The sequence below is a fragment of the Lactuca virosa genome, chromosome 8, assembly GCF_052849685.1.
Source record: "Lactuca virosa cultivar CGN04683 chromosome 8, Lactuca_virosa_CGN04683_v6, whole genome shotgun sequence".
In the NCBI taxonomy this organism is placed as follows: domain Eukaryota; kingdom Viridiplantae; phylum Streptophyta; class Magnoliopsida; order Asterales; family Asteraceae; genus Lactuca; species Lactuca virosa.
In genome coordinates this window covers 337,185,332-337,205,288 of record NC_136433.1, presented here as the reverse complement: position 1 = coordinate 337,205,288, position 19,957 = coordinate 337,185,332, and the positions used below count along the sequence as shown (strand labels likewise).

At 31.5% G+C, this 19,957-nt stretch overlaps 1 protein-coding gene across 1 annotated transcript in view; it reads right to left on the bottom strand.

Annotated features, from left to right (window-relative positions):
* Positions 1-4,103: 4,103 nt before the first annotated feature.
* Positions 4,104-19,957, bottom strand: part of LOC145131812 (uncharacterized) — an 84,963-nt gene continuing 69,109 nt past the window's right edge. The window contains exons 2-6 of the mRNA XM_079066461.1: positions 6,795-6,833; positions 6,303-6,704; positions 5,660-6,182; positions 5,309-5,567; positions 4,104-5,091 (exon numbers count right to left, since the gene is read on the bottom strand). Of these exons, the coding sequence (XP_078922587.1) occupies positions 4,104-5,091; positions 5,309-5,567; positions 5,660-6,182; positions 6,303-6,704; positions 6,795-6,833 (2,211 nt within the window). The remainder of the gene's footprint in view (positions 5,092-5,308; positions 5,568-5,659; positions 6,183-6,302; positions 6,705-6,794; positions 6,834-19,957) is intronic.

Genomic DNA, 19,957 nt, shown 5'->3' with positions numbered 1-19,957 from the left:
ATTGTTCGAAACGTAAACAAACTCGAATTTAAACCGAAAAGTTTATAAAAAAACCATGTAATTTAAAAAAAAATAAAAAAAGAAAAGGTTAACCACCTTGAATTATACCGACAAATATATAAAAATAAACACGTAAAAATAGTTTTTTTTAAGTTAACGAATGAAAATTATTAATAAAAATCAAATTATGTATAATACGACGTTAGCAAAAAGGGTCATTCATGCAAGTTTTGGAAACCACAGATACCATATTCGTAAAAAAAAATTATCAGGGACTGCCTTTGTGACTTTTAGCAAACCATAAAGACCATTTTTATATAATTAATTTGAAAAAATAAAAAAAATTTATATGAAATCTATATAAACTTTATTAAAATAAAGAACAAATAAAATTGTTATATAATAATAATAATAATAATAATAATAATAAATTGTTAAAAGAAAAAAAAAAAAAAAAGGAAGAATAAGTTAGTGTTTTTATTTTAAACAAGGACTAAAAGTGTAATATTCATAAACTATAGGGATACAACCTATTAATTTTTAATTTAGGAAACAAAACTGAAAATAAAACCAAAGCACAAGGACCATTTCTGTAATTTACTCTAAACAAAAACGGTTAATCTGTCATTCAATAAATACCATCATTACATATTTAATATTTTTTTAATTAAATTTACCATTAATGGTTTTCAATGAGTGGTTTTGACTTTTTTTTTCAGGTGTATTTAAAATCCCCGGTTGGCTAATAAGACACATCATTTTACCATATAGACACCCTTATTTAATTTTGAAATATTTTTATTGGTTGAAATTGCATTGTTTTCCGAAAAATCTGATTATAAATAGTTAATTATAAGTTGACTTTTTATAAAGCGGTCAATGGGGTGTCTAAGGGGTGTCTTATTAGCAACACCCTTAAAATCCGCGTATAATATATATAGAGTGGTGTGTGTAAAGTAAGACCATATTATTTTGAAAGGATCAATGATGAAAAACAACCGAATTCAAAGAAAGGAGATAAAGTTGCATGTTGAAATAATCAATGTCAAAGAAAAGAGAATTTATACAGTTGCATGTTGAAATAGTCAGTAATTATTTGCTATGGAAATGTGTAAAACTGCCAAAAGTACTAAACTTACAAATAATGAGAACGCGAATAAGAAAAGATCAATCGTATTCTTTTATATCAATATAATTTGAATATTGTTCATTTTTGTGTTATCTCTATCTCCATGTTATATGAAACAAAAAATTGAAATTAGTAGAGTTCTATGTAGAATTTAAATTCTTTTTACGCATAGTTATTTTAAAAAAATAAAATTCTATATGTAAAAGGTTTATATATATTCTATACTGAGGCGGTTGAGTAGCTCGAAAAAACCCATTTAAATAATAGTAGTAATCATAATATCTATTAAATACAATAATTTTGGATTTTAAACGATCCATGGTTTCTTTCACTACCATATATACTATGAACTTTTTATGGCAGGTATCCATAAAGCAGGAGATTAGCGATTTCTAAGCATGTTTTTTATGCTTATGTTGAGTTCATTTAGAATGTACCAAAAAGTTTTATTTGTATAATATTTTTTTTCCCAAATCGAGCCATAAAACAATCACCAGGTTAATATATTTTATTTTATAAAATTATAGTTATGTAATTATTTCATTTGAAAAATAAAACAATAGTATTTACAATGGGTAGTGATTTTGCCACGGTATCTTTTTATCAATCCACCGAAGAAAATAGTGAATGACAAATATACCCTCAGTAGTAATGAGACCTTATTTTTAGTTTATAGAGGACGCAAGACTCGCATAGCACTCAGGAGCAAACAAACCCTTCTTCCTCCTTCAATGATGTTATTCAGCCGCCGTGCATCGTGTCGGAACATGAGATTCCGATGTTTTCATGGAAGTATTCGATTTGTGGGGGATGGGTGTGTTTGTTAATCTCTGAAATACTGATTGTGCCATGAAGGTAGTAGAGGGTGGAGCGGAGGTGAGTTTTGACATCAGAGGCGAGGAGCCTTGGGCGGCGGTGGATGCCTCGTCGAAGGTGGAGGATCTGGACGTGGGCTTCCCGAAGGAGGAAGGTTATGGTGGAGATGATGGATGGGAGTGGGATTATGAGGATTTCAGGGAAGAAGGAGATGAGGCGGCGGAGGGCAGGTGAGGAGAGGGAGATGGTGGTGTAGAGAGGAAGGAGATGGTGGATTTTAGGTGTGAATCTTTTGTTCCTAAACTCTATGGATTTAAAATAATCCACCAATTTCACTGCAAACAAATAAACTCACTGTTCCTCAACTCTTCCACCTTTTTTCTAAATGCTAAAATTCATTTTTCATATTTCCACGAATTACATATATGCAATTGTAGACATCTTGAGGGAAAAACAACAATCTATGTTCTAAATGAAAGTGATTCAATCCAACATCTATTGTCTATTGGTTGAAATCATATGTAGCTTAATGTTTGATTATACTCGAATTTAAAACCATAAACTCAACTGTGCTTTATGATAAACTTCAATAAGTGCTGCAACAAGCAAAATTTGAGGTATATATAAATTATCGATTATATAGATTTGACCTAATCCCAAAGTGAGACATTTCTTATTTGAAATTGGAAGTAATGCAGCTCTCTAAAACTGAAAACAGGCAGAGGCGTGGGAGGAATTAACAAGAAGAGCGGAAGAAAGTGACAGGATTAGGATTGATGAATTAATAAGGGTATATTTGTCTATTCATTATTTTTTCCGTGGATGTATAAAAAACTTCAGTGGAAATATCAGACCCCATTTACAATATATTTTTCTATTTAAAAATTTTGAGTATATAAATGCAAAAGTCTAAAACCGAAAAGAATTAAGCTGAAATAAAAAATGAAACTTTTATTTTTCCTAGCTTGAGACGTCAAAAAAACTAATTTTCTTTTTGTTTGACTTACTGATGGACTAATCATTTGATTATTATTATATTAAAAATTAAATTGTGTTCTACTTTTTATGTTGTATTATTAAGTATGTTTTTTTTATTATATTATTGAAATTTAAAAATGTTTTTATTTATGTTACCTAAAAATATAAATAAACTCAGATATTTATTGTTTTATTCTTGTATATCACAAAAGCTAATATTAAACTAAATAATTGTAATAATAAGGTGGTGCAGGATTATAACCCCTATTGAAAAGGAAACTCATGAGTAATAAGTAGACGCTTTCATGTCAAACTCTACATAGGGAATTGAATATAATCAACAATTTTTTCCTTGGAAAAAAAAAAGAAAATAAACTCTACATAAGAAATTGAATAGGGTGTTCACGTGGACACTCCACTCTAATCTAGTCTAATACACTTTAATCTATATAGGTTATTATGTTATCTAATATTTTATTAACTTTTACTATTTATTATCTTATTATTATATAATCATTTTATTAACTTTATTTATTTTTCAATTATTGGCACAAACTTTTAAAATTCATGGTAACTTGATCAAGTTATTGAATTATCGATCATATATATATATATATATATATATATATATATATATATATATATATATATGGTTTGAAATTGGAATCGAAGCAATATGTGTTCGTACTTTGACGTAAATGAGATATGGTTCCAATCACAGACCAATTAATTTTATTAACTTTATTTTTCAATTATTAATTATTTCTTACAATTAACGATTTCTATTAATCTTATTATTATTTAAATAATAGTTTATAAATAAATAGTAACAAATATGACTTTTCTTTTTCTATGTACGTCGTATTAATTTACAGTAACATGTTTTAGTCTTTAACTTATTATTGTGATTTACATATGTTAATACAACTATTTTTTTAAAAAAATTGGACCATTTATTCATACGATTTATAAGATAAATAAGATAATAACGATATAAATTTCAAAAAAAATATATTCTAAACAAATCCTCACCAATCTTTTTTTTCTTTTAAATTTCAAATATTACATAGCAAAAATTTGATACAAAAATAAGCAACAACTAATCATTTATAGTCATAAAAGATCTTTCAGTAGGTTTCAGATGCTTATAAAATTCTAGCCGTGACTTATACATAGTTTGTCATTCGGTTGCTGACGGGGCTTTGTTGCGGATCCACAATGCCGCAATGGGAGGCATTGGGTACTCTCCTTCCAATTGTACCATCACATAATGATTGGTGTACACAAGTGCAAATGTAAGGACCCGATGATTTTGAAACTCTCTAGGACCTCTCCAAAGAGGAAAAAAAGTTACGGGGCCTTCAGTGGTCAAAAACTGAACGATCACACCAAACCTGTTGGCTATCAAGATGCCTGTCTCAGGCATAAGCATCCAATGTTCTGTTGATGCTGACTCATTCTTCGTAAAGAAAGACAATGAAGTAACTACTTCATCGCATCCAACGAAAACTCTTGTATAGTCGTCATATGAATTCAATAACTCGTCTAACAATTGTTGACGAATGTAAAGCCACTGATCTTCACCATATCCAAGACAAACGGCTACTGATCGAAAACCACAATTTCCATCACCCAATACATTTTGTATATGTGTGATGTATGGATGAAATATAGATGGAATTTCATCCAACAATGAATTATGTCCCAATGGTGGTTCCTCGTTTAAGTTAATCTTGTATGAACATTGGCCTATCGGATCCTCGTTCATGTCTGTCTGGTATGAACACTGCCCTATTGGTTCCTCGTTTAAGTCTATGTTGTATGAACATTGACCTATTGGTTCCTCTTTTAAGTTTATGTTGTATGAACATTGGCCTATTGGTTCCTCGTACGAACCCATGACGAATGAACTATGTCTGGCCGGATCATCGTTCAAGTCCATGAAGGATGAACTATACCATGGTGGCTCCTGGTTTAATTCTGAACAACTGTATATGTGAGGTGCTTGACTTTGATGTTGGACACGCTTTATTTTTGGGCGTCCACGGTTATTTTTCTTAACCGAAGGTTCATTGATCAAATTTGTTGATGGATCTGTTATCTCCTCCATTCTCCTTAAATAGTTGTATTTGATATGATCTGGTTGATTGTTGTATATTTCTTTAAACCTTTGCATACGATGATCAACATTAAGATCACCATATCCCACAGATATAGATCACAAGTTCGTGAGCACATGGTAATCCAAAACATGTCCGCAATTGACATCCACAATTCTCAGGAGTTGGTACAAATCTTTTTGACCGATGAAGCTCTTCCAAGATTTTATCCATAGCATGCATTGAAACACGTTATCGTAGTACTTCGAATATCCGATCCTTAAACCTTGGCATATAAGTGATTATGCAACGTGTGAAAGTTTCTTTGATAGCGGTTTCTTGTGATTGTACAACCTTTTCAATAACATGTATGAATTTGTCCAAATCACATTTCGCAGATTCCAGGTGTTTTTTCAGCTTGGCGTGTTGGCTCTCGACTCTGTTTGTTGTTGAATTTCCAAAATTGACATGTTTGTCAGTCCACAACGATACAAATCTTTCAGCATACTTCCCCAACCAAACAGTATAAAGATAATCAAAAACATCTAAAATGTGAAGAAGAAAAAACAAATTAGTTTGAATGATATAATAATAATTGTTAATCAAATTAAGACTTCAACAAATATAAGAATAATACCTGCATGTTCGAACAATAATGTTTGAAGGTCTGCATAAGTTTGCATGTATGCATTTAGTGTTGGAGATTCGACTAATTTCGTCCACTTTAGATGAAAAGAATTCCAAGTCTTTTGTGGTTTGATTCGTTGTCTGCAATGCTTTGTTATATCGTTGAATATATGCCACCTACAAAGTAAATGATTACTTTGTGGAAAAACATCTCCGCATGCTTTCATCAATGCCAAGTCTCTATCAGTGACGATAACACGAGGACAAAAGGAATCGTTAATCGTCAATTTCAAACAAGTCAATGCCCATATATAGTTGCTCGTTTTTTCATTATGCATGAATGCAAAGGCTATGGAAAACGTCTTGTTTGTAGAAGTGACACCAACAATTTCTAGAAAAGGAAGATTATACTTGTTTGTTTTATATGTAGCATCCATCAACACCACATACGGAAATGCTTGCCACATCTTTAATGATGTTGGATGAATAAAAAATAGATCTTCTAACTCGTTAGTAATCGTGTTTACACGATACTGTAAGTTGTACCCTTTAGTTTGCAAAATGTGCATAACATTCTGTATCGGGGTTCTACCTTCTCGCCGAGATCTCCCCAACTTCTAGACAAAATTATATATAGTTCTCAATGAAGACACATTATTTTGATTTTGCGCTTTTAGTGTTGGCAAAATATTTCGTGGTTTCACATCCAACTCTATCAAACTTTGCACCAAACGAGTTTCTTTATCCGACAAACGCATTGCAAAAGGATGACCCTCCATGTACATTGATGGTTCGTGATTGTGTTCGTCACGTACGACCCTTAACTTCCAACCATCATGTGCCTTCAAATACTTTCCTACCAATTCGAATGGACAATTAATTTTTTTTGTTTGCGCATCTTTATTTCTGGCTATGCCACCACGATCACAACCAAGTTCTATTTTAGAAATGAAGTTCTTAGTTATTGCCTTTGATCGTTTAGTGACGATAACATAACCTTGTGAACGTGCGACATTTTGCACCCAAGTCATTAAATCTCCACGAGATCTAAAGACCTAACAATTGAGAAAAAAAGTCATGTTAATAAAATCAATAAAATACATTAATTAATTACACATAAGTAAATAATAAGATTAGAGATATACTTGGTCGGTTGAAAATTCCGAAATATTCTCCATTTTTTCCTACAAAAATAAAAAAAACAAATTAAAAATGCTGATTAATAACCTAAATTTTATTAAAAAAATATATATTATTAATAATCTATTTTGAAAAAAAATAAAAATAAATGATTAGGAATTAATAGAATTTTCTATCCCAGAAAAAATTCGGAATATTATAACCTAAAATTTAGTCCAAATTCAGCCCATGAGTTAGTCCAATAATAATCTATTTGTTCCATGTATATATATTAAAAAAAAACCCTAGCACTTAAATCATTATATACATAGCTTAACGAATTCCTTTTACGCCGGCAACCATGTTCTCATACAATTTGAGGCAAAAGACTTCAAAGACAATTTGGAAAGTTCGGTTTGTCTATCTAAAGTCGAGGAAGGAGAAAAAGACCGAATTTTGCTAAAATGCAATCATGCGTTTCATCGTTTTTTTTTTCTATCGGAGCAATCCGGTTTTTTAGCACGTTCCCGTCTCTCTCTTGATGGAACACTACTGCCAGCAAGCCGATTTTTTCTGTCGCAGCCTCCGGCGAACAACACAACCGGTGATTTTACTACCGCCACCGCCATTAGATGGAAGACTCGCGAACAGCATATAAATGAAGATACGAAGTTGGAAAGAGAGAACTTACCGTTTTCCGATGAACGACTTCGGCAACTATTTTCCGGCGAACATGTTTTGTTTTCCAGCGGTTTGTATTAAGTTTATTGATTTTTTGTATTAAGTTTACTGATTAAGTAAACAATCTTATAGACAATGTATAGATTAATTAGTTATGGTTTTTTGTGTTTTCATCTTGAAAAATAGAAAATTAAATATGGAAAACGGGGATAATTTTCTTGAAAATTGTTCTGAAGTATAGTCAAAAAGGCAGTAAAAATTGGTCAAACATTCCTTTAAAAAGGTTAAAGAAGTCAAAATAGCTTGTATAGTGTGAAGTGTTTAGAGAGTGGAGTGTAAAAATAATAATCAACAATTTTTTCCTAGGAAAAAAAGAAAATCTAAAACGTCAAGAATATCCCAAAACATAAATTATGAAACTAGATTATTATTTGTGTTTGTACGGCAGGTCTAGAAATATAGCATATGATTGTTTTGATTCCGATCTTAAGCAATTCTAAATTATTCTACATTATTTTATTTAGAATTATTTATGTTCTTATTGTAGGTTTGTTTATTCTTAAATTATATATATTATAATTTAATTTATAAAGTGAGTTCAATTCAAAAGTCCGAAATTTCGTAATACTATATACTTATATCTTGATTTTTATTTAAACTTTAACAAGTTATTAGAATTAATCAAAATATCAATTAAAATTCCATGATAAGTAAACGTTTAAAATAAAATTCTAATTTTTTAATTTAATGGTATATGACAACATAAATAAAGTTAAATATAAGTCGAAGTTCTAATTGATAAAATTTTAGTATAATTTAACAAAAAATTAATTAATATAATTGAGTGAGATTGGCTCAAATAAAACATGAAAAAAGACCTGGCAAAAAATATTGGTCCGTAAAAAGAAGGTAGAGAGAGTCCAACATAAATCGAAATCAAACTATTTGTTGTTTGTGGAAGGAAAAAACAATCGCCGGAATGAAACTATACATCGTCTGCTGCATCGCGCATGTATCCTACTAGTATATATATACTAGACGAATCCTCACGCGTTGCACGCGAATATAATTATTTAATTAAAATAATAAAATTTTATAAATTGTGATTTAGTATTTATAAATGCAAAAATCAATGTCAGTAGCAAAATAACACATATAGTTAACCTATTAGTTTTATTAGTTGTAATAAGTTTATATCATTGGTTATTTCTACTATTAATTGATGATTTTATAGACCGTTTCATGTTGTGTAAATTGTATATCAAACGTATGTTGATTTCTATATATATCAAATAAAAAAGTAGAATGAAAAAATAATAGAATAATATGGAAAATTACTACAACTTTTAACAATATAAAAACATTACAACATTTAGTATAACATTTACATCAAACAAAACTTATTAAGCACTTATACATCATTCAAAAAGAATATTTAGAAATCAACATACATTTGATATATAAAAACATTGTTATAAAAATATTGTGTTGAAATAACCGTTGATACGACAAAACTCATTTTTTCAACTCATTTTAAATAACCATTGGAATAGAATGAATGGTTCAAGTAAAATAGTGATTTGAAATTGAAAGTTATAGTGATGATTGTAAAGTACTAAGACCAATCTTCAAAAAAAAATTAAAAAAAAAAACATGTTAAGAGTGAGTTATGGAGTGGGAAGTGTGACATGTAAAGTATATTTTTATCACTTATATTTTCTTATAAAAGTATTCATATTTTCTTTAGTTTTACTTTAACTTTAAGGTGAAGAACGAATAAGAAAAAGGAAATTGATTAATGTAATAAGATATAATAGAATATTTATTTTTATTACTATAAAAAACATTTAAAAAATGGATACATACATATAAATTTTGCGAAAACATAATGAATGTATTTTTATAACACATAAATAATCATTGGTTTTCAACAATAAATCCATATCATATTTAAAATCATTCGTTCTAATTCATCACTATCACTAACATTTTGGAATAATAAATGCAAACTCTTTTTTTTTTTTTTTTATCAAAATCAATTATCAAAAGTTCCATCGATGTTATTTCCACCATAATAAACGATAGAAACTAACATAATATATAACTAATAACATAAAATACATGTTGAATAATGTTCTCTTGGACCGAAAAATAGATTGTCTTAACATAAAAGAGAAAGACAACATAAAAATACATACATGTTAACAAAGTTAATTGCTCTAACTGATAAATAACTTAAAGATTGATTTATCAAAAGCTCATGAGAAGTAATTATTAGTCTCACTTCATCATCTTATGATTATAAAAAAAATCCATAACACATAAAGTTAAAAAAATTGTCTCAAGTATACCTTTACACATATAACCAAATTTGAAGCTTGGTTAATCTATAATACTTTACATGTACCAAATTTGCATTTACTTGCATTTACATTTAGAAAAGTTGCAATGGTTCTCTTACATCCATGGAACCAATCGTATAACTCTTCAAACTCTTCAAACTCCACCAATATAATCTATCATTTTGTGTTGACATATATGCAATATGCAAGCTACAATGTTCTTACATAGACTAAATATTTCATTTAACATATCAATTAAATAGCATGATTTGAAGAGTTTTTGAAGTTACAAATCACAACATTTCAATTAATCATAAATTAAATAATATAAGTTGAATAGTCTTGGGAGTTTCAAATGAATGAGGTTTTAGGAAAAATGTTTTGGGGGGTTTCAAATGAATATGGTGCAAGAAAAAATGCATCCTTTATAAGTATATATATATATATATATATATATATATATATATATATATATATATATATATATATTCTTCGAATATGATTTTATTGTAGAGAGAGTAACGGTAGTAGTAAATATAGCTTCAGAAATATTTGGCCATTTCGTAATTTCTTTGGTAGACGGGACTTAAATAGCCTTTACATTTGAGATGTACCAAAACTTCATTGCCTACCCTTAGTACGTATCTTAAGGAACCTACCCTCGTTCGCTTCTCTTTCATTCGTGCTACCCTTTCTTATTTCGGAATTTATCTTTTTCCAGATTTAGTAGCCAACCTGGAAGTGAACAAATTGTTCCTAATCTCTTATTTATTAGGCGCCAAATTTACACTTAGTGTTGATTTAGAACGCGACTTAAGGATCAATGCGGACTTAACGCTCAATGCAGTTGGTGCTTCATCAAAACTTATAGCGCTCTCTTAATTTAGATAAAATCTAATTAGATAATCTTTTTCGTCTAGGTCGCCATGGTTGGATCATGATTCCATGAACCAAATTTCCCACAATTTAGACTGTAGAACTCGAATTAGAGAAACACTCATTTCATTATAGTTAAAAAGTTGGGCTCTTCCCATGAGAAATAAACTCAAAATAATCAAAGAGCTCTTCAAGTCACCACCTCTCCAACTATACAATTGTATTCGGCTGAGTTCTAGAATACGTCACAAATTGAATTTCGGGACAAAATTCTTTCAACCGGGGGAGACTGTGACAACCGTAAAAAATTGAGACAATTATATATTTGAATAAACTCAGTTGCACATATAGGCATGACACATACTAGACTTTGTAACTAGGAGCTACGGGAATTCACATTGGTATGTGAATTCTACAACTACTTAACTGTAATGACTATCCATATTCAGGTCATTCCTTGAATTGAACATCTTTGCATGAATCGTGTAGACACATCATGCACTTGACCTAGAAGTAGAAATTAGGTCAAAGTCTCATAGAAACTTAAGTCAAAGTTGAAACTGCGACTAGTATATTTCATTCATCAATTTCACTTGAATCTCAGAACCACTACACAGAATGCCAATAAACCAATAAACATTAATTACAAACATTATTTCTAATTTGAATAAGAGTTCGGAAACCCAAAAACAATGTGATGTCTCAAAGATTCAATTTATTTTGATATCCAAACATTTATAAAATTCCTTAAAACCCTAAAAGTCATAAAAACTTAAATTTATGAAGTTTTATATTAAAATCCCATAAAAGTTTTTATAAACTCTATAATATCAAATTAATATATTTAAAATCTGGAAATAGAATCTAGGAAATTAATTTAATTCATTAACATTAACCTTATATTTATAAGCTAAAAATCCAAGAGTTATGAACAAATTTTATATAAAATAAACATTTTATATAAATTGAAAGAAATTTTATAAAATTAAGAAATTAATAAAAAAAATCAAATATCCTCTCTCCTCTTAAAAATTCAGAATCCCTCTCTCTCCCTTCATTTATCCTTCCAAAGTCGATCATTTTCACTTCCCATTCACTCCACCTTTCTCTTTCCATCTCTAAAAACTTTTCTTTCCCTTCTCTCTAAAGTTGACTAACATAGAAGCCAAATCTGTGGGAAAGATTTAGCCAGTTAATTCTTCATGAGTTCATACGCATCTCTTTATTTTGGTGGATGATTTTGGTGGAGTATAATCTTAAAGAGACGACGAGAGATATGAGTTATCCAGAGAGATAGAATCTCTCTTTTCTTCTCTTTAAAACCCCCACTCATTACCTCTATGAATTAGATCCAAAACCCATGAAATTTCCAGAAAATATCCCTCATTTACTGAAGAATATTCATCATTTGAAGTTGATCTTCAACGTAAAATCAATTTCCTTACATTTTGTTCACTTTTCTTTCAAAAATATATAGTTTTCTTGTATTTTTCTTCTCCATAAACACTTTTCTTTGAGATTATTCACATCCATGTTGATGCATATCAAGTTTGATGATAATGGTGGTAGGATTTCACCCAAAAACAACATGCATGTTGTTAGAAGGTGAAATTCAATGATCAAAACCTAAATCAAATCCATCAACTTGAGTTTTACAAGTTTTAAAGATCCAAAACCACATGCATTCAAGTTTTTCATTTAGAAACATCATTTTGAACAAAATAAGTTCATTCATGGTCTTCAAATCTGAATGCATGTGATGAACATCAAGCTTAAAGGCTTGATTATCAAAGTATATTATTAAGAATGCTTATAAAGGATTTATTCATAAATAAGTAACTAAAACTTATTTTCTGCTCAAATCCGATTTTTCACAGAATCCAAACAACAAAATAAGATGATCTGGAAATTTTCAGAAAGTAGCTCGTTTTTCTTGATTTATTAATATTTGAAAGAAAGTAGAGAAATAATTCATATAAAATATTTTTGATGGTTAATAATTTCTGGTAAATTTCGGGTATCACCTGTGCACTGAGAAAAGACTTTTCATGAAGTTGTGTGCATTTCTAAGGTTGTTTTCTCTTGATTTCTAATTTATTTTTGTTGAAGAGAAATAAATAGTAAAATACTTTTATGAATGTCCAAAGCCATATTTCAGAATTTTCTCATCTTCTAGACGTCATAAAGACTCCATGAAAATCGTTTCAGATTTTTCCAAGACAATTTATTATTTTTCCCGATTTAATGAATGTTTGAGGGATTAAATTGATGAAAAATAGGTACACTTATCCAAAAATTATGAAACTTCATCAGAATATCTTATATTACATATTAATTGTAAATAAAAATTTTAGTGATGTACTTACTGTTTAATAATTTTTCACGGATTAATGCTTATTTAAATGAATAAAACAAAGAAAAATAATTAAACTGTTTGAAAACCAGCTTTAATATTTTTTCCAACTTATATATATATATATATATATATATATATATATATATATATATATATATATATTAAATAATAGTGGCACAAAATGTTTGGAGAATTTTATAAACTGATTCCTATTTATTTTGATTTTTGCTATAATAAGTACACAAAAATCATAAAATTGGGTTAAGTTGTTTGAAAATCGATTTGAGTATTTTTCCCAGTTTATATACATTGTATAACAGTTTTACAAAAAGATTGGGAATTTTTGTGAACTATTTATTATTTTTCACGATTTTATGATTTTTTTCAAGGAATTAAATGGTGGAAAAATAGTTAAACATATTTAAAAATCATGAAAAATTACAAGATGGTTCCAAATTATAGTTAGAACTGAAATGTAAATTTTGGAAATTTTTAGAACCGATTTGATTTAGTTTTTGATTTTTAGTTTGTAAAGCCCTTCCAAAAGTGCTAAAATGCATTTCAAACAATAACACAAAATGCGAGTTGTCACTTGCAAATGTTAATAAGTCAATTGGTATATGGAAATTTGAATTTTCAGAAAAGTATTTGCAACTTATACAAAACCTAATTTTGACACAATATTTGCATAATTCTATTGTAGAAATTAAGCATACCAGTGTTAAATTTTCGACTAGAGACTTACTAGTGTGTAACCTTATCGTACGAAATCGATAGTAGGACGTGAGGGAAGTTAGCTCAAGGCATCACAAATACCTTCATGTATCATTGTGAGTATTCATGACTCCCTCTATTTTCGGTTTTAAATGTTATGGGATGGAAAAGCATGTCCAAAAACTGTTTATTGTTAGTTGTATTTAATTTGACATATATCAAACTTGGTTGCTATATTTTGTTGTGTATGTGTATGCTATTGTTAATTCATGAGGCCTTATCGCGTTTAGGTCCCTGGAATCAGTTCACGCAACTCATTAAGTCATTTGAGCCCATGGTCATTATGGATAACACTATTAGGAGGTAGACAACTCCTCACTCGTACGATTCACTTGAGTGCATTTTACCATTATTTCTCCCTATGATAGCGATAGACATAGCATTCAAGAGGGCATTCGGTCTTAGGCTTGGGTTGTGAACTCATGATTTGATCACTACACATATACAAACTTTGTTTCTAATTATAGCAACTAACTTTTATTACTGGAAACTTATTTACTTGTCTTAGCAATGAACTTGTTTGCTCTATGTAGCAACGAACTTGTTTGTTCTTTGTAGCAACGAACTTGTTTGCTCTTTTTAGCAACGAACTTGTTTGCTCTTTGTAGCAGTGAACCTGTTTACTCATTTGAGCAACGAACTTTTTTACTCATATTAGCAACAAACTTCTATTTATGGAAACTTTATTACTCGTTTTTAGGGATGAAAGTGGGTCCAAACTCGGACCGGATGGACCCGGAATCGGAAAACCTGGAACCGGTTAACGGGATTTTTTAGAACCGAAAACCAGACCGGTATATAGGAACCGGTTCCGGTTCGGTTCCGGGTACGGTACCGGGTAAAGTGGGTCTAGAACCGGAAAACCCAGAAACATCAAAGTGGGTAGGTTGGAACCGGATAAAGTGAGTCTAGAACCGGAAAACCCGGATAAACCGGAATTTTTTTGTAATTACTTACTACTTAGTATGTTGAACTTTGAAAATTTTCATACTGATATCCCGACTTTGGGGGACTGTAACTTATTGAATATGAAACAAAAATTAACAAAATTATAGTCTAAAATCATGTAGAAACTCTAAAATACACTCTGGACAAAACCATATGTCAATCCGACTTTAAATGAATGATATATGCATGTGTTAACATTTTCACAGAATACAAAGTACAAAAACAAATAGCTGAAAAGTTGAAAATTTTCAGTTTTGATATCCCGACTTCAGAGGACTGTAAATCATTGAATATTAAACCAAAAATGACAAAATTATAGTCTAAACTAATGTTCAAACTGTAAACTACAAGTTGGAAAAAACAACATGTCAATCCGATTTCAAACGAATTAGATATGCATGTTTTAAAACTTTCACCGAATACAAAAAAACTGAAAAACTAAAAACTTCCAGCTTTGATATCTCGACAGTGGGGGACTGCAAGTCAATGAATATAAAACTAAAAATGGCAAATTTATAGTCTAAAATCTTGTACAAACTCTAAACTACATGTTGGAAAAAAATCGCATGTCAATCGGAGTTGAAATGAATAAGATATGCATCTTTTAAACGTTTCACAAAAACCAGTTCCGGCCCTAAAAGTGGTTCCGGTTCCTAACACCGGTTCCGGTTTTTAGACCCGGTTTACCCGGACCCGATGGACCCAAACCCGGATTACCCGGAATCCGGATAAAGCCAATTTTTAAACCCGGAACCGGAACCGCTTCTATATATTCCGGTTCTAACGGTTCCAATTCCGGTTCCGGTCCGGTTTTCCGGTTCTAAATCTCATCCCTATCTCATAACAAAAGTTAAAAGACAACACCAACCATAGTATTAAAAGCTTTATAATTTACATTAAGTCTAACCAAATTTTAAAAGTAATTAAAACGTATAAAAAGAATCACACATGCGAATTCTCCTACAAGTGATGTATCCTTAGTTGTCTCTTACTAGATGATTCCTGAAAAAGCATGTAAAACGAGTGTCAACTATAAAATAGTTGGTGAGTACTCATAGGTTTATAACATTATATAGTTTGAAGTCCTGATAATCAGAATATTGATAACAGTTTCCACAAACAAGTGTTCATTGCTAAAGTAAGTAATCAGTTTTCATGAATAGAAGTTCATTGCTAAAATGACTCCGCTCTACCACAGGCTGTATCTGAATCGGAGCCTGCCTCCACTCTCTCACCTGAAGCTCCACCTCAATCTCCCGCCTCCTCGCGACCTCCTGTAGCTCCACAAATGTACCATAGCGCTGTGTGGATATGAACTGGAAGATATTCATCTTAAGCATGCTCAAATACTGGGTCATCTGTGCTTGCTCAGAAGCAGCAAACTCATGACAAAACATAGCTCTCTCCGTAAACATCTTTGTGATCTCAGTCACCGACTCGGTCCACATCCAAATACTCCTGAGCTAGCCTCTCCTGCTCCACCAATGGAACATATCTCGAGTGGAACACCTCAGAGAACTGCTCCCAAGACACGGAAACCCGTTGCTCTGGAGTGTACGAGCTAGTCACCAGTCCTTCGCTCCAGACCAAAGAACGTTTAGAGCACACTTGACCTTAAGTAAAGAAATATCCCTCAACATCTGAAAGCCACCTTATAGAAATAATCAGATCCTAAACCCCATTAAACATCAGGGGCTTCGTATTGTTGAAGTCCCGGTGCTGGAAGGCTCTCCCTGCACCAATCCCCCACAGCAGCGACGACTGCAATAGCAGCCTCAGAAAGTGCAGCGTATCGTTCATCAAACAATTCCATCATGGTGGTGTTGATAGAACCAAACATCTCTGGTATCTTCTGATGGGTTTCGAGCAATACATCATTCCTATGGTGTACATGTAAACCCTAATAGCTTTTGGATCTAGTTTGTCTAATGAACATGCAATTGAATATCCAAACTATAAACCCTAGATCTAATAAACTATAACTGAAATTAGGGTTTAGATCTTACCTTTGATTGTTATATAGCAATAATAATCAATCCTTGGCTTCAGAAAGCTTAGTGCCTCAACTGTTGCACCTCTAATGGAGTCACAAACACCACTAAGCAACTTGGATGAAGAGGGAGGAGAGAGGAGGCACCAAAAACGGCTGGAAACCATAAAGGAAGTATTCACCACGTTTTTGGGGCCATAAGGGTTCCTTATATATGCTGGCTATTAGGGTTTACAGCTAGGAAACCCTAATCTGACTGCTTAAGCCCTAAGCAGCCCATGGACTCCCTCTTTAGAAGCCTTGGACGATTTCTAATGGGTTTCCCCATAGAATTCGTCCACTCCAACTTCTATGGAGTCCATTAGCCCATCTATGTAATTATCTTATAATTACACAATAAGTCCCTTAAGTTTAATTAATCTCTTTTAGCCACAAAATTAATTCTTAATTAATTCTTGACTAATATTAATTAAACAATATGATTTCTCCTTTAATATATTATTCTCATAATATATTAATAAATCATAATTAAACCTTTCTCTTCTTAATTCATCCTACATATTGCTATGGTGAAGGAAACCCAAAAGGACCATGCTCACAATCGGGTCAAGTACATACCAAAATAGTTATGGACTTAGACACTAATCCAACAGTCTCCCACTTGGATAAGTCTAATAACTATTTTGCATAACTTCAGAACCTGATCAGCAATCATAGCTTTCAAAAGCTGCTATCAACTCTGATCTTATCAGATACGCGTGTCCTTTAGATAAGGGATCATATATTCCTCCATTCTCAAGATATCGCATAGACATGAAACATGGATTTAAATCATTCTCTCTGTCTATGTATTGTTTCCCGACATCTGATTTATGACGACTGACAACAGACTACAATTGAACACATCAACTTAGTCCCGTCTTGGCCAAGCGCTTAGGGTGTCATCACTAAATCATCGAGGGGCCCACATATATCGCTTTTACCCCACTTTGGGTAAAAGGAATGGATAAACTTCGACTCAAATGCTCGCTTGCACCTACTAATCGAATCACACACAATAATAAGTTTTATAACACCAAGTTACTGGTGCGTTTACTTATCATCAATGTGCAACCGACCAGCAAATAACAACTCACACGTCTCGGTTTCAAGAATATACAATGTTATCGTCTCACTAATCACCCGTGATAAATCCATGAAGTGATTCAAGTGAGCGTGGGTTTAATCCAATACTTTAATCTTATCAAAGCACTCATGAACTCTGCAGCAAACTTGTGCTATGTCTAAACACTTTAGACAATCTGCAGACAGATTCAAGACAGTCTTCCTTCATACCTACTTCCAACGTATGACCGACTGTGGAGGTTCGAATAACCCAGTTATTCTGGAAGTCAAAACATGCAAAGTGAAACGCAATAATAATATTAATCCTATATGGCCCCAAAACTTTTGAGCGTAAATAAAAACACTTTTATTTAAACACCATATTGATTACTCATTATTCATTGCTTACTGTTTCAGAAAATCAACTTATTTCTCGAATTATAACCACAATTGTCCCATGCTCCAAGCATGCACACTTTGGTTTCCTATGGTTCATACTTCGTGAAATAGATCAATTGAAAACTTTTCCAATGAAACTCATTTCACAATCCCCAATCCTTATTATTAGTATAAGAATACCAAATTCTTGCCACTTTTAGAATATGTCAGATTCTAATATTTTATGCAATAATTCTTTCGTAATGTCATAGCACAAAAGTCACAAAGACTCGGCCAATGAAATCACAAGGTACTCTAGCAAAACAACTTTTCAACCTTTGCAACTTTGCAAAGTGAATCTTTGTTTTCTATAATTAATATTGCTAACTTGTAATACTTACCATAATAATCATGCTCCCACTAACATGATGATTATTTTCTTACCAGCATAACACTTATGCTCCCACTAGCTTTGACATGTATTCAGAAAACAATTGAACTTCCAGAAAACAATGCTTATTGAATTCCTTAAGTTCATATTTCAAATACCTAATGCTTTGATAAGCCTTTATCTAAGCTTTTTAAGCTCATACACCTTTGCCTTAGATAGCTCACATGTGTGTCTAAACAATTCAGAATTTATGTTACTAAGTCCCAAATGTTCAGACCAATTGCCAAATCTCACAATTCGAACTATGAAAAGGGATGTCATAATCATAATCGAATTTGAGAATACAATTTTCACAATTGCTATCTTCTTAAAATCTCTCTTAGTGAAAGCATTTCCTCACAATCATTTTCATGAAGGAGGGAAACCTCATGACACTTAGATTTTAAAATGTATGTGTTCCTATCCATGTGAATTTGCCAAAACCAAAGTTTGCGACAAATCCAAACTCATATGGACCGAACGTGCTCAATCTCGATTTCTTGCCTCATGGTAACACGAGTGCCCACCATATCTTCCAAGTGGTTTAGCAACTCATCCTTACTTATCAATGTACTTTCCATTGATCAATGTGCTTTGTCTTTATGCATTCACATGAGAACTCATAGAACTCACATGCATAATCAACTCAATTGGAATGGCACAGAAAAAGAGTATGTCATCCACGATAGGCTTTAAACCTCAAGTCGTGTGCTAGTGATGATCAACTAGGTTTAACTCTTGATTTGTTCTTGAAACCTTTCAAGACCATTAAGACTCCCACTGACTCCTTGACATATAAGATTCTCTTGTCAAGAAACATTCCTTGACAAAACAAATATTCAAGAGTTAGTGTAGTTTTTATCAAGACTATCACTTCACATAATTGGTTCTAGTTGGTCTTTGTCTTATCCAAGACATCACAACTTACCAATCTCAAATGTGCAGGAATAAGAAGACTTTTTCCAATTCCACATTTGTTGAGTGTTATAAACCTACTAAAGACGTGTCACTCAAGTCATAATCTTGGAGTATGACTCTTAAGACTTGATATTGGAACGAAGTATGATTGACTTATTGATTTAACTATTTCCATAATTCTCGATTCCTCTTCTTAGACATGCAAATGCACTAAGACTCACTTAGAGGACCAATTGAGAAATAGTTCTTAATCATTAAGACCTATCATAAAACACAATAAAAGGTACTCTCCCTTCTTCTTAGAATAGAGAAACTTTTATCTTTCTGCCTACTTGATTCTTCTTATTCGTTCTGCTATTGACTGAAACTCTTTCGATCAACTCAGAATTATA